This window comes from Falco rusticolus, chromosome 5 (assembly GCF_015220075.1).
Source record: "Falco rusticolus isolate bFalRus1 chromosome 5, bFalRus1.pri, whole genome shotgun sequence".
Classification (NCBI taxonomy): domain Eukaryota; kingdom Metazoa; phylum Chordata; class Aves; order Falconiformes; family Falconidae; genus Falco; species Falco rusticolus.
Genome location: NC_051191.1, coordinates 67906205 through 67921214, shown reverse-complemented (window position 1 = coordinate 67921214; position 15010 = coordinate 67906205). Strand labels below are relative to the sequence as shown.

At 39.0% G+C, this 15010-nt stretch overlaps 1 protein-coding gene across 18 annotated transcripts in view; it reads right to left on the bottom strand.

Moving 5' to 3' along the window:
- ERC1 (ELKS/RAB6-interacting/CAST family member 1) overlaps window positions 1-15010 on the bottom strand; it is a 302189-nt gene that overhangs the window by 231569 nt on the left and 55610 nt on the right. For all 18 annotated transcript variants that reach the window (XM_037388425.1, XM_037388439.1, XM_037388433.1 and 15 more), the window contains exon 3: window positions 3983-4399. In XM_037388425.1, coding sequence (XP_037244322.1) covers window positions 3983-4399 — 417 coding nt within the window. The remainder of the gene's footprint in view (window positions 1-3982; window positions 4400-15010) is intronic.

The window sequence follows — 15010 nt, the reverse complement described above, 5'->3', positions numbered from 1 at the left end:
GAGGGGAGCAGGGAGGTTTTCAAGAAGAGCACAGCAAGCTTTGTTATCTTTAGAGCTATCTGCTGTCACTGCCATCACTGATAATTCTGCAACAGGTGAGTCTCGAACAATGAGGTGGCAGTTAATGTAACTTGGGAGCTATTCTGGAAGCTGTAGCCCAGCTGCTGGATTTTGTCAAGTATTTCTTGCTGGTATGATAATAATTTTGTTTCTGAAAGTGAAGTCTAGAATACCAACAATAATATGAATAATTTTCACTAAGACTTAAGAAGGGATAGTCAAAACAGCAGCTATCTTTTTATAAACTATGAAGCTTAAGCTTGTTTTCTAGGGTAGAGGAATGTATGCAGCCACACTTTCATCTGCTGAAGTTAGGGCATCCAGATCCATCCCTGTGTTCAGATGTTCAATTAGACATTTAATTTTTCATTATTTTGTATTAATGAGAGACTGTCCTCTGTATTAGTGAGTTGCCAAATGCATCCTGTGCTAGATATAGGACCTTTCCTACACACTTGTATGGAAAAATCGCTTGAGTTCCCCAGAATTCAGGATATTAGGGAAAAGCCCAAGAAAGTCAAATTGCTTATGGAGATACGTCTCAATATCTGCAGGAACATGGGTATGGGAGACTGAGACAGTGCTCTGGGAGATGTTCAAAGATATGCAATATCTTCTATATGAGGAATAATTAAGCAGCATTGGACTTTTCAGCCTGGAAGAAGAGAGAACACAGAAGAGATATGACAAATCTGAAATTGTGAGTAGCAATCACTCATTCTCTGTATTTTCCAGTGCAAGAAGCTGCCAATGAGGCTACTGGGAGACAGGTTCAAACTCAAAAGAAATGAGACTGGTTCTTCCTGCAACAGATAGTAGGCCTACAGAACCACTTACCAAATGATGCTACAGCTGCAAAAGTTTACAGGGGCTCAAGAAGACAATGACCATGTACCTGGATGGCAGATCCATGGAGGATACTAAACTGACAAGACACCAAAAAAAAAAATCAAGAAAACCCTCATCTGCAAATAGTTGGGAAGATGGGACAGCATTACAGAGAAGCATCATGCTTATCTTGTTCTTACCCTTACCTGGGTGTCTGCACATGGCCATTATGTGGCCACTAAGAGGATGAAATGGATCGCTGGCCTGAACCAGTCAGCTATTCCTTGGTTATGATCTTATCAGAACCGTAAGTCTGAGCTCTCTAATAATTTCTTTTCCTTAGGAAATCAGTGCAATCTTCAGTACAATCACAGTACTAGCAATAGTTGAAGAAATCAATGAATTCGTATTTAATTTTCAAACTGCTGGCCACTGCACCTTCACTGTCAGGCCAAGAAACCATCTGATGACCCTGAGTTTCAACATCATGCTTTGAATTACATGTAGGCTTCAAAATTGAAAAATGGAGGGATACCTTTTTGCTTCAAGATGCAGGTCTTTATTATTATTCCCAGTAAAGATTTTTACCAGATGTCTGACACACTTGTGAAGTCAGAAGCAGTACTAGTGGGTTCTGACATCTCAGGAAGTGCTTCAGCTAAAATGGTCAAAACTGCTATTTAGGTTTTTCTCAGCTTTTCCAGTGTGTTAGAACAGGAAGTACAAATGCTGGCCTCCCAAGCTCATGCAAATCCCTTTGAGATACTAATGCCCCCTCTAACAGCAGCATTTAAAAAAGAATTTAGCATGCCTTTCCAGATCCTGGGAATGCTAGATACAGAACCATGAAGATAGTTGATTGACTTCTTCAAGGCAGCTCAAAAAGTTCATAGTTTGTACCTGGGGTAGCAAAGGGCTAAAATAACCCAAAGCTATGGAAATACAGACAAAGATGTAATAGAAGATTAGCTGAGGAGGGTGATGCAGACACACCTAAAATGTCCTGCACAGAGACAACTTCCAATGTAGAACAGTGGTAACAACTCTGAACCAGATCCTGCAGAGCAGAGCAACTTGATGCTCAGGAAGTCAGATACAACCAGCCAGAGTTCAGCGACATCCCCTGATTTTCTCCAGCTTCCAGGAGCCCCAAGGATGAGACCTGAGTTTCATGCAGACAAGCCTGATTCAATTAGCTCAGTCTAGCTCAGAGCTCAACGTGGGCACTTACACAAGGGTACTTAACAAAACCCTTCCTGATGTGACCCAGTTCCGCAAGGAGATAATTTGGCAACTCTGCATGTGGCACCATGTTCCCAAGGCTACTAGACTGGACTCCACATCGTATCAATGGCGTGAGCTACCAGTTACAGCACGCCCAGCTTACCCTTCTCAATGGATTAGAGCTGTGTAAGCAGCAAGGAGTCATTAATTTTAAAATATTAGATAAACAGCATTTGCGCTTTCAAAGTCAGTAACTCATCTCTACCTTCCCCAGGGAACCCTTTACCATAAAGGCTAGGATTTAAATGATTGATGATTTCCACATATGTGTGAATGAAACAAGAATTTTTATCCCTCGACGTCTACTCATCTATAGCTGAAAAAAATGTAACTGCATTCCTAAAAAATTACACAGCTCCTGCCAGCTTTTCATTTATGTTGCTGGACTTAAAGCAGCAACAAATGGAAGCCATTTGGGGCTCTTCCTGAAATAGATACAAGAATTGGAACACAGTTATCATTGGTTGCTAAATAAAGGAAAAAGCATGGTGTAGAAACTCTGGAATCATACTATCTTCACTCCAGACACTCAAGAGATTACTGCTCTATAAAAATAAATCTGGCATAAATCTGGCTTAGAAATGCAATGGGCTCTAGCTTTCTTATATAAATGCTTGCAAGAGCACAAGTACAATGGGTCAGGCCACAGAAAATATATGAATAAGAGGTATTAAGTAGAATTTGCTCAAACACACCTCAAAACCCTCTGTGCCAGACCTTGCTTCCCTGGCTTCTTAGACAGAGGGCTTCAATTTTGTCTGTGTGCCAGGCTTTCAAAAAAAAAAGCTAAACCACAAAGTAGACATACAATGCCCCGAACAGGTCATTAGATTCACATATATGTGTTACACATACCTGTATAGTTATCAATTCATGCATTCAGACTAGATATAGATGTAAATTAATCTTTACAGAAAAACTTAGCATTCGTGAATACACATATATACATACACACCTGAGTACGTACACAACACATGCTGAATTACTAGCCTTTCAGAACTTAATAATAGAATACTTTGGGAGGTTGGTTGACAAGAGGAAAATACATTTAACAATATAAAGAAATGTAATGACACTGGCTACAAAACAACTCATTTATTGTCCTTTATTTTTCCAAGATGCTTATACGGTTGGACATTATGATCTTAAAGGTTTTTTCCAACCTAAATGATTCTGTGGTTATACGTAGCCTGGATTTTATTATGACTAGTTTAGGATGATTAATAGTGAAGAATGCCTGCCATTGTACTCCTCTACAATACAGATATACAATACAGGTGCAATACAGATATAACAATGTTTTTTCTTTTCTGTTTTCAGAGGTATGGTGGGAAGGGGTTACTATGTGTATAGCAATGTCCCCTTTAAGTTATCTTTTTTTTGGCTGTGCATCCAGGGCACCCAATAGTTTTATCAAATACCCTTCACAGCAAGAGGAGTGTTTCCATGGAAACCGTAGAGCAATCATCCATTACTCCTGCAAAGATTTCTCTCAGCTGTCTCCTAAATACAGGTAGCTACTTTCTCTCACACTAAAATAGAATGGAAGAATGAATTTTACAATCTGTGAAAATTCACCTCCAGAGCTTCATATGGAGACTACAGTGAAAGTGGGGCCTAAAGCATAAAACCCCAGAAAGCACACACAAGGAAGCCATAAAGAAGTTTTAAAACAGGGACAAATTATGTCAAGTTTGCAATGTAAAAGATAACTTTTAGAGAGGATGGAAGATTCTCTCCTTAAAGCTGTGAAATGGAGGAGACAGAGAAGAGCTTAAGATTGGAGATGAACCCAAACTTGGTCACTTACCTCTCTCAGCATGTTGTTTTCTTTTTCCTTCTGTTCAAGAAGGCTTTCCAAGTGGTGCACATGCATCTCTGCCTCAGCCAACCGTCTTGTTCGCTCATGATCTTCCTCGGTGGCTTTTGCTGACAGACCTTTACTCTGCAGCATCTCCAGCAGCTTTTTGATGGACTCATCACGTGCATTTAAGGTCTGTTTCTGTGTCTCAATACGCAGTTCCATCTCTTCTAAGGTTTTACGTAGCAGGAAGAGTTCCTTGGCCTGGCGTTCATGCTCTGCATGAAGTCGTTGGAAATTTTCCTCTGTGAGCTCTGCCACAAAGGGCTCACTGGTTCTAGTGCTGCTGTCCTGCTGGAACAGCTGGTTCAGGTCCCGCTGGATCCGAAGCTCATCTTGGAGAGCCTGGATAGTCATCTGCATATGCTAAAAGAATAAATAAATAAAATCAGAGGATTCCCTCCACTGGAGAAAAAGAGAATAGTATGACCCATGCCTGTCCTCCTGAACTACCATGAGGAAACCAGAACACCAATAGACCTACATTTTTGAAAGCAGAATTGAGGTGGAACTGGATTATACTACAGAAATTTCAAGTCCCTCATTTTATACCTGGTAGAAGTTGCTTAACACTAGAAACCTCTTACTTGGGTGACTCTTCCACTTCCACCAACTCGACTGAGCCACTATTTCAAACAGGAAAACATCAGTAGGCATTTGTCAGTAAGCTGAGAGCTTAAAGTATTTTTTTTCCAGATGTTTGTGTACCCCATAGAAGAATTCTGCATAAGTCCCAGACTAGAATTACTATCTTGGCAAAGCAGAGGGACACCTGATTATTAGTATTTACATATCGTCTAATAAAATGTCATCAGCCATGAAGACTCCCAAGGTCTTTAGCACTAACACTACATACAGCACAGATTTCCCAGCTGACTTACAGAAGACACTTCAGCATGTCAGAAAGAACTATAACTATAGACAGCTGAATATATGCTGATGGGGGAGAAGGGTCACATCATACAATTTTATGTATGAGGATTTTAGTACAGAACAGAAATTGCCACCTTACAAGGAGGAACTGATCAATCAAATGATCAGCAGTAATTTGTAGTTCTGCAGGACACTAAATCCTGTGAATACAGTGGGATAATATGGGAGAAGCAGTTTACCTAGAAAAAAGTCCTCCCTTCATATTTAGATACACACGTGTTTTCTTGTCAGCAAGACAGAATTATCAAGACAATAACCGACAAGTACTAACACACAACAAAGATCTGATTACCAAGGATGACATACACACCAAGTGATACTCCTATACTCCCTTAAGAGCGGCAGACGTACTTACAGTTTAGTCTGTGAACAAGTCAGACGGACTGATCACTGGGGTCTACCTTTACACATTACAAAAATGTGTTTGCAATACAGCTACTTCCAATATTCACTAGGATTAAAGTACTAGTCAGAATTAGTTATAATCTATGATCAAGCTTGACGCAAGACACACACTGTTCAGGTCTATAATATAAAGATGGTGCCAAATGAGTATGTTTGACATAAATCCAGGTACTTCATTTCTCTCAAATATTTGTGAAAAGATGAAATGTAAAAGGATTTGAATTTAAGTACTACTTCAAGAATATATTTATACAATTCTTATGTAAAATTCCATGGAAATACTAAAAAACTGCCTGGAAATGGTCTTGGGCAACCAGCTCTAGACAGCACTGCTTGAGCAGGGAGGTTGGACCAGCTGACCTCCAGGGGTCTATTCCAACCTCAACCATCCTGCAATTCTATGAAAAGACAATACACAGAAGACAGTATTTGCAGCACAATCATCTATCTTTAACCTCTTTTACAAATGCTAATGGTTAGTTTGGCTGTATAGAATGGTGCATAAAGGCAATCCAATCCCACTTTCTTTACAAAGTTCAGTACTTCACAGAGTACTTCCCCTCCTTCTGTGTTCTGGCCTAGCTTTTCAAAACCGAAGGTGCTGTTCTACCATCAGCTCACTTAAGTCCACACTGCCGCTAAAAGGAATAATTCAGCTCTCTGTCCTTCCTTAGGTGGCTGGTACTGACAGCTGGACCAAAATGTCACCTGGTTAAAAATTCAGCCCCATCCAAACCACACAAAACGTCTTTCCAGCCAGATCGTTGATCCAGTTGATGGGAGTGACTACACTGATGCTGATCCTGGTGCGAAGTAGGGGTGGGAACATGCAGTCAAAGAGCTGGTGGAGAAGAAAATGGAACCATCATTTATGGTATCAGCATAAACTGAAATAAATTTAAATTTGTAGCTTCATGGTCCATTTGAGATGCTGTTATTGTCTTTTCTTCTATTTAAATAACACAATAGTTGGCAGATACTAATTCTGCTAATCTAAAACTACACTTTAGGTTACAAAATATGTGATAACATAGCAAAGGTGTATTAGGTGAGGGAATAACTAATTACTCTGTTCTAAAAAGTACATTGTGTTTATATATTGGTGGATGCTCAGATTTATTTCCAAGTCAGCTTTTAGCAGTTTAAGAGAAGAAAAGAACTATCTCAAGGGAATCTATGGATTTTGAAAATGTTTTTAGAAATCACTTTTTCCCTTTTTTTTAATTAAAGATTCCAATTTTCATTTCTTGTCATTTCTCCAAACCACAGTCAAAGTGAGAATGTCAGACAAACTCCAAGCCTTAAAATTGCAGTGCTACCACAAACATGCCAGCATGCAGGCAGGCAATCAAAACTACCACATCTCTTCAATTAATGTATGTTGATCAAGCTGTAAGAGAAAACTGACTGCACTCATGAAAAGGGTTGCCTCATCTGTACCTATAGAACACCAATAAAATCAGAAGCACTACAAAAGCAGTAGTGTGAGAACATCCTTAAATTTCATTAAACTTACACAATAACCTCACTAGACACAACTTTACAATTCCACATGAGTTAATTCCATTTGTATTTGAGAAGCTCTACTTACCCACAGCCCAGCTGTGTGTTGTTCCTAGCTAATAAACAAATTCCTACATGCTTCCACCTGCCTCTCCACATACTGCCACTTCAGCACTTCCTTTCTCCCAGGCAAGAAAAGAGCTGCTTCTGAAGAACCACATCATCTACTACATGAAATTACTTCCTCTACTCAGTGTTGTCTCCAAATGAAACTTGGGTTATTTATAAACATCAGTGGACTAAATCACCACAACCTAATTCCTGTATTTTTACCATTTGGTCTGTTGTGAAATCTCATTTCAGTTTACATAGGCAAAAACTGTGTCTCAGACCCACAGAAATTATCTCCCCCAAAGCTGGAAAAGCCTCCATGCAACTTTTGGGTCTGTCCTGGTTTTGGCTGGAATAGAGTTAATTTTCTTCCTCATAGCTGGTACAGTGCTGTATTTTGGATTTAGGATGAGCATAATGTTGATAACACACTGATCTTGTAGTTGTTGCTAAGTGGTGTCTACACAGAGCCAAGGTCTTTTCAGCTCCTCACCCCACCCCACCAGCGAGCGGGCTGGGGGGGCACAAGGAGCTGGGAGGGGACACAGCCGGGACAGCTGACCCCAAGTGACCAAAGGGATATTCCACACCACACAACGTCATGCTCAGCATATAAAGATGGGGGAAAAGCTGACCAGGGGCCACTTCTCGGGACCAAGCTTGGCATCGGTTGGTGGGTGGTGAGCAACTGCATTGTGCATCACTTGTTCTGTACATTCTAATTCTTTTATCATTATCATTATTATTTTCTGTTCCTTTTCTGTCCTATTAAACTGTCTTTATCTCAACCCATTAATTTTACTTTTTTTTTTCACCAATTGTCTCCCCCATCCCATGGAGAGCAGGGGGAGTGAGCAAACGGCTGTGCAGTGTTTAGGTACCTGCTGGGTTAAACCACAACAGTGTCAAAGAACCAAAATCTATCATACAATTCAGAAATGTGGTGTGAAAAAAAGAAATTAATCCCAGTGACAAACAGTATTTATTGATACCCAACAGCCTTAAGTAAGGACAAGAGAGTTTGGAACACCCAAATGAGTGGTCAGCAAGTGTCTTGAATTCAGTTTCCCAGGAAAAATGAAGAGGTGGGGGGAGAGGAAGGGTTAGCACCAAGCTTATGAATTACTATCACTGTTCTCTGAACTCCTCAGCTGAGAACAAACTTCATTATGTACAAAGTAACTGGAAAATTCACCATAGAAAATTATTCTATGCTTTTGACACCCACTCCTTTCCAACATGCAAGACGTATGCAAAATGGGTTCTTTTCTCTGATTTCCAAAATTTTGTTATGATGTTCAGAATAATGGAACAAAACTCTTTATTAGTTGGCATCATAAATAAACTACTTTTTCAGTTAACATAGCTCGTCTTCTATATAATTTCAAAGAAAATATCCTTTTTCCTCTGAAGGAGCAGGCAAGTCTTACTAGCTTCTCAACCATTTCTTAGACTTCACTTTTAAATCAGTGACTATCCCAGAAAGGCAAAATATTTTCCAAGTTCATGCAATACTAGCCACTGATGCTTAATCCTACTCTAGGACCTGACTAGAGACCTCGATCAAACTTGAAAAATATTGTTGAAACTTCTTATCTAGAAATAAACAAGTAAAAATACTTTGTAATACCACTGAGCTTCGTTAGACCATACTCTGCTGAGTAAGTACCAACCATGCTTTTCTTAAATAGTTTAATAAAGGTAACATTATTAAAGTCAAAGCAATTATGTTGAACCTGTACATTGCTTGAAGCTTATTGCTCTTATTTCAGACCTTAAGGATTCTGTTTTTTCAAGTAATGAAAATAGGTCTTCAAGCAAATTATAACTACACCTGCAAATCACAAAGCTACTTTTGTGAGTACAGTTCTGTAGGGCTGGTTATGCCCAATGTACTTTTCTTTTGACAGATCTAAGCCCCTTCAGGCCCACCTCAAATGTAAATCCTACAAGGGCAATGTGCAAACAACCTCTTACTGGGTGTTCCTCTGCTTGTATTACTTACATGGGGCAACTTAAAAGTTTGTTAACCAGGTTCTACAGAGAGACAGAGTTTACCTTTCATCCAGCAACACAAAATTTACATCTGTAAGTAGCAGAACATGATTCAGTCTTTGCCTCCACCTAACAGGATTCAAATCCACATTTCCCACACCTGGGAAGATTAGTTAGATAAGTTTCCAACCTACAGTATGACTGCAGCCAATGATAATAGAAGTTCTTTATGTTTGGTTCACAAAGCAGTCCTGCTGTTGCAGTCTCAGGATAAGGCAATGTACCCATTGCTAAACTGGCGAGTTTGAGAACCTTGCTGCAGGCAGCTATTTTCATCTCTCCCTGTTGAAGCTTTTCCATTTTGCATGAAATATTTAAAGATGCAGTAGGCCTGACAGAAAACACTAAAAAGAACACAGCTTCTTATTCTAATTAGTAGAACGCATAAGAACAGAAAGACCTGAATAGCAATACCTCCAATTAACTTAAATGTTTATCATCCTGCCATTCTAAAGGTAGTGGGGGATGTGCATTTTAACATACTCAGAGAGAGAAAGGAATTTTATACTCTACAGCCAAGACCTGTATTCTAACCCTAGACCTTAGATCAAAAGGAGGCAGCCATTGCTGCTAGCATGATTTTGAAAGAAAGGATTAAACTGTGACATGCTTTTTAAAGAAAGGATTTCCACACTCATCTTTGCAAAACAGAGTTTGACCTAGCAAGCCATGATGTTTAAGATTCCAATATGCATGTGTCTGTCTGGTTTTGGTTGCCTGATTTAGGCTATTCACACTGCAGATACTGTCTTTGTAACTACCGTAATCAGGTACATAATTAATCCCATACTTTATTCAAGAAGTCTAAATGCCTAAATTAGAACTGTGAGTTCTGCAATACAGGCAAGGCACCTAGGCACTCAACACATATGTGGTTAACTTCTCCTTAATCTCCTGGATTTAAATTCTAAGTAGGTTAATCATAGAAATTAAATTAATTTTTTGAATATCAAGACAAAATTTGGTATGTTCAAGAGATGCCTGTTAACAATCAACAAAAAGGAAGAGAAGAACCTACTCTCTCCCAGCAACAAGGGAAAACATAAAATGCAATTATGCGATACTGTGTCACAGAAAGGTGTCACAATGACGTGGGAAGCATCGTTACATTCTTCAAAACTCAACAACTTAAAAAAACCCCTCCTCTTCCACTGAAGAACACTGAAGACTCATATTCAGAAGCAAGAGAATACAGGGTGATGGGAAGGACAGGGAGAAACAGCGCAGTCTGGCTACAATAGTTAGTGTTGTGTTAGAAAAGCTTCAGCCTGGGAGATAAAGGTTCAAGCTCTTACTAATCATCTTCATACTTCCCAAATGAGACTCTAGTTAGTAGGCAATAAACTGTCCTTGGTTACATCTGTAACACCATACTCTTATAGAAGGGCCTGAGAGATTCTGCTTTGTACACGTATCTATCTGAATATTTACTCACTTTAGAATTTAAATCTACATCTCTCACATCATGGTGTCATAAAGGGAAGATGAATCTCAGCTCAAGGTCTTTGTCTGAATTAGCCAAGAAACCCCTTAGCATCTCCCACACTCTACTGAGCATCCCTGACCAAGTCTACTTCCTGCTCAGGGGTTGATTGCACCTCACCCTTCTCTGATTTTTAATCAGAAATTCCACTCTACAGGGAAGATTTTTTTTTTCCTAACAGAAGTTTTGCTGAAATTAGCAGATTCAATAAAAGTTTCTTATAAAAATATTATTGACAAACTTAGCTACTGAAAATTACCTGACAACTTCTACTGTTAACCCACAATGCCAGTACATTCTGTACTGAATGACAGCTTATGATGTACATGTATTTGGAAGTTTTCTACAAATCTGCTCAGTGATCCAAGCTGTTCTTCATGTAGAAAACAGTAACTGCTTGGAAAGATATAGGACAGGTTTGCATTTTTTTATTACATATCACATATTTCTGTATTTATCTTTCAGGATTCAACCCAGGGACAAAGAAAAAAAATTAAAAAGTAAACAGATGTAATTTGTTTACCAAATTACAAAACCAAAAATCTAGAATTCTGCAAGATGCCAGTTAACAGCTAATCTTATTCAGCCAACTATTTTTACAGCTGGGGGGAAAAAAGACAGGCTTTCAGCTACAAAAGCCCTTCCAGGTCTGAAACAGATGTACTTGTAGTACATACAAACACTGCCTTACTTTTGTCTGTAGATCATCATGACTACAACGCTACTAGTCTGGAAAGAAAAGATACAACAGTTATGACATATTTTATTTCAGAAGACAATTCAGTAAGGTCTGCCCTCAAATGTACATCACCAGAAAATGACAGAAATTAAATGTCCTCTTACTGCCAGCAAATCCGCAGACACAGTCATAAACTTTCGCATTATGATGATTCCTCTCGTGTTCTTTACAATGAAAGCACTTCAAACATTTTTAAGAGGACGAACCACATTCAGCTCAAAAGAGATCACATGGCAAACGCTAGAATAGGATTTGGTCACTATGGGAAATCATTCTTTCCCATTCTCAAAGAGTTAATGTTTTGGCGGCACTTCTGGGAAATAGATTCTGCTGAATGCACTGCAGAAGCAGAGGCCTGGCTGGCTGAGGGAGTCCCTGCTGACATTCAGCTGCAGCCCACGCAAAGAAACTGAAAAAAGGGCTAATGTCAGGTGTCCAGCAGGGCTGTGATGAAACAGAACTTGCTGATTCCAGAAATGCTACATACTCCCTGTAAGATGGATATGGGGCTTCAAAACCCTTATTTAAATGGAAATCATTGGGTGATTTTCATAATGTTTAGTTTAAGATACAAAATACAGCTATGATTTTAATAGGATTTAATTTGTGAGAGTCAAAGATAGAGACTTGTATTTTAAAGACAACCATACATTGCATTATCTCTGAGAAAGCAGAAGGGCAAGATGGTAAAAAAATGCTACAGGTAAAGAGCTTAATTTGTCAGTAACACATTTGTCAGCTGAACTAGACTAACGCAAATTGACTCATTTGGTTTAAGGGGGCAGCATGCAGCAGCCTAATTCCTTCGCCTCTGTCTGTAAAAAAAAAACCCAAACCACAAAAAACCCAAACCAAACACAAGCAAACCAGCAGGAATTAATTTAAACTCCTGAAGTAAGAAGGTCAGAAACTACCTAATAAACCTGTAGCCACAGAAGAACCAAAACCGCAATTCAATCACCTCATACCAAGTGTAGAGGTACATCCATAAAAAAAGCTGCAAGGTAAAACAGAATAAATGCAGTACACCAATTATTTAGTGGTAAATGTCCACGTGAAAGATTTTACCTATGATAAACATGAAGCAGTTTATGTTACAAAGAAAAAACGTAAGCTATTTCTATATTCAAGGAATAAAGCATGTATATGGGCAGTTTCTACAGAATACCTGATGCACAGTAGATACGTACCTTATTCTGAAGAAATTTCTTATTGCACATACCTGTGCAATAAGAATAAAAATTCTGATTAAGTATAGGCTAACCTAGTAAACTTCTGAAAAACATCAGTTTATCTATCAGTTTCTGAAATATGAATGTAATTCTGACAGTGCTCCCGCTTCCTAAGGGAATTTGAGCTCTGTGGCTGATACCACAATTGGTCTAGTAGGCTACAGAATTCAGAGGAAAATTATTTCTAAAGTCATACCAGTTAGTCCCAGCTACCATGTGGTTAAATTTCCAAAGGTACATCTACATTAGTAGTTTAGTGTGTTTCACAAGCTTTTTCTCAGGCAAATCTTCCTGCATCTACATTTCACATGCTTTGAGTGTCAGCGCGCTATGATTCTGGAGGCAGAAACTGGATTCTTTGAAGTGCCCCTCATCGTTCTTGAGAACAGGAATTTGGGGATTAGGGCAAATGTTTAGAATTTCTCATCAGAATCAAAAATTTCCATACGATTTTAACCTCTCTTTCCTGCTAGGCTGTCCAAATTGGGTTAGCATTACACTACTTAAATATCATGTTTTATTTATAAGCAGATATGAGCTTTGATTATTTGTTCTTATGCTGCTGGGGAAACAAGAGTCCTTGCATATACACAGTTTCACACACTGTAGTAAAATAGTTCTTTACAGTTTCTGAGTCCCCTGTCTGGCAAGCACAAACTTCTTTTGTTACAAACTGTGTTGATAAAATGGATCCTCATGCAAGAAGTTTCTATAAAAAAAGAAGCCAACACACAAACATCAGACTGATCTATACTCAGGCCAGCCACAACACAACTTCTAGAATTCAGTCCTACACTATTTTTCATGTGTATGCAAAACACCCGATTTAATCCACAGTATTGATTATTTCTAAACGTTGTGCCCATGAAATAGGTGCTTAGGTGCAAATTCAGCTTTTCTGAACCTCTCATCCCCTGAAAGTAAGTAGAAATCATTAGGATACTTAAGGGAAGGAGAATTTTACCATTTACATATGTATACATGTCTAATATTTTCAAATTAAGAGCATCTACATGAAACATGACTCATTTTGTTCATAGATCAGGAGCTTCTCTGCAAAAACATATTATTAGTCACCTCAGTTAGGGAAGTCAGCAAATGTATCCTTCCATTAGCTGATGCAAAGAATCCATCCAAGATAAAAGGTGCTCTGCTACACAACCTTTGATCTTGTGTTCAGTATTTTCCAAGATACAAGCATACATCAACACTGTGCTCTAGTAAGGAAAAACAGCTGATGATTTATATTGGAAGAGTAGTATTCGAAAAATCGACGCACAAGAAGAAAGCCGTGACTACTTTATCCACATCACCCTCCCCTTGCCAACACCTCCGCAGTTTAAACCTTCTTCTATCCTAGTTGGTTCGGAGATATTACAGTATAAATCTCAGCAAGAATATCTTGACTGAAATATTTTGGATAATTGCATCTGCATGCATAAACCCTCTGTCTCTCATGTAAGGGGATAAAGCATGGAGCTGGCCTGACCTTTAAAGCTTTTTGAATACTTCAAGCTTGTGACTGCTGAGGACTAAAGAAACAGTTACAAGGTAGGCTGCGGTGTAATAAAACTGTAAGCTTTGCCAACTTCTGCTTGCCCAGCAACACAATAGTTTGTTCTTCCTTGTCAATCTGGAATGCAGCACAGTGGCACCCTTCACCTGCAAGCAGTAGTGGGAGATCTCCAGTGCCTAGAGACTACGGATTGATGACTACACCAGGAAGTGTTCTTTCCAAACTTGTGCCTCCAGAAATTGAGTTACTGTCCAGACAAGATATCAAAAGCCCAATATTCAGCTGCTAAGCTGAAGAAATGGAGTAGTTGCTAGCTCCATCAGACAGAACCATAAAATCTGGACAGTGGCTCACCAGCAAGCTGAAAACACTGAAATTAACTGGTGTTTTGTTTGTTGGCTTTTCAAAGACATTTTCTTGAGCAAGAAAAGCATCAGACAACCAGATATGGCCATAACTGTAAGAAGACTGCACTAAGGACTTGATCCTTAGTCAAATAATAGAACATACGACATTCAGGATTTCAAACAACATATGGCTGTTCCGTGACACATAGAAAGTTCTTGCCCATGGAGTCTTTGCACAATGTTCAACCAAGATAGGGAGATAACCAACTACTGCCTCTTGCTGCACAGACCATGTGTAGAATGAGACTTTGCCAGCCTGCTTATAATTTTCTTTGTGCTGATTAGATGCTAACCTTGCAAGGCAAAAGTCATCTTACAGAGATGACTACAGCGTGAAGAGGCCCTGCATGCCCAACATCTCATCCCACTGTTTCAGAAGATGATGGGACCAATTTGGCTATGTCACAGTCATACTTTCATTCTTGCTTTACTTGTTCATAGCCTCTCTAATATACCTTCCTAACTGCTTTCTATCCCATACATAATTGTAAGCATTGCATCTTCTCACATTTGCCATATCATCAGTTCTTCAGGGAAAGTAAAACAAGTTTCCTGGAAAAGCATTTGCACATGATTTTCTTGTATTAAGCCAA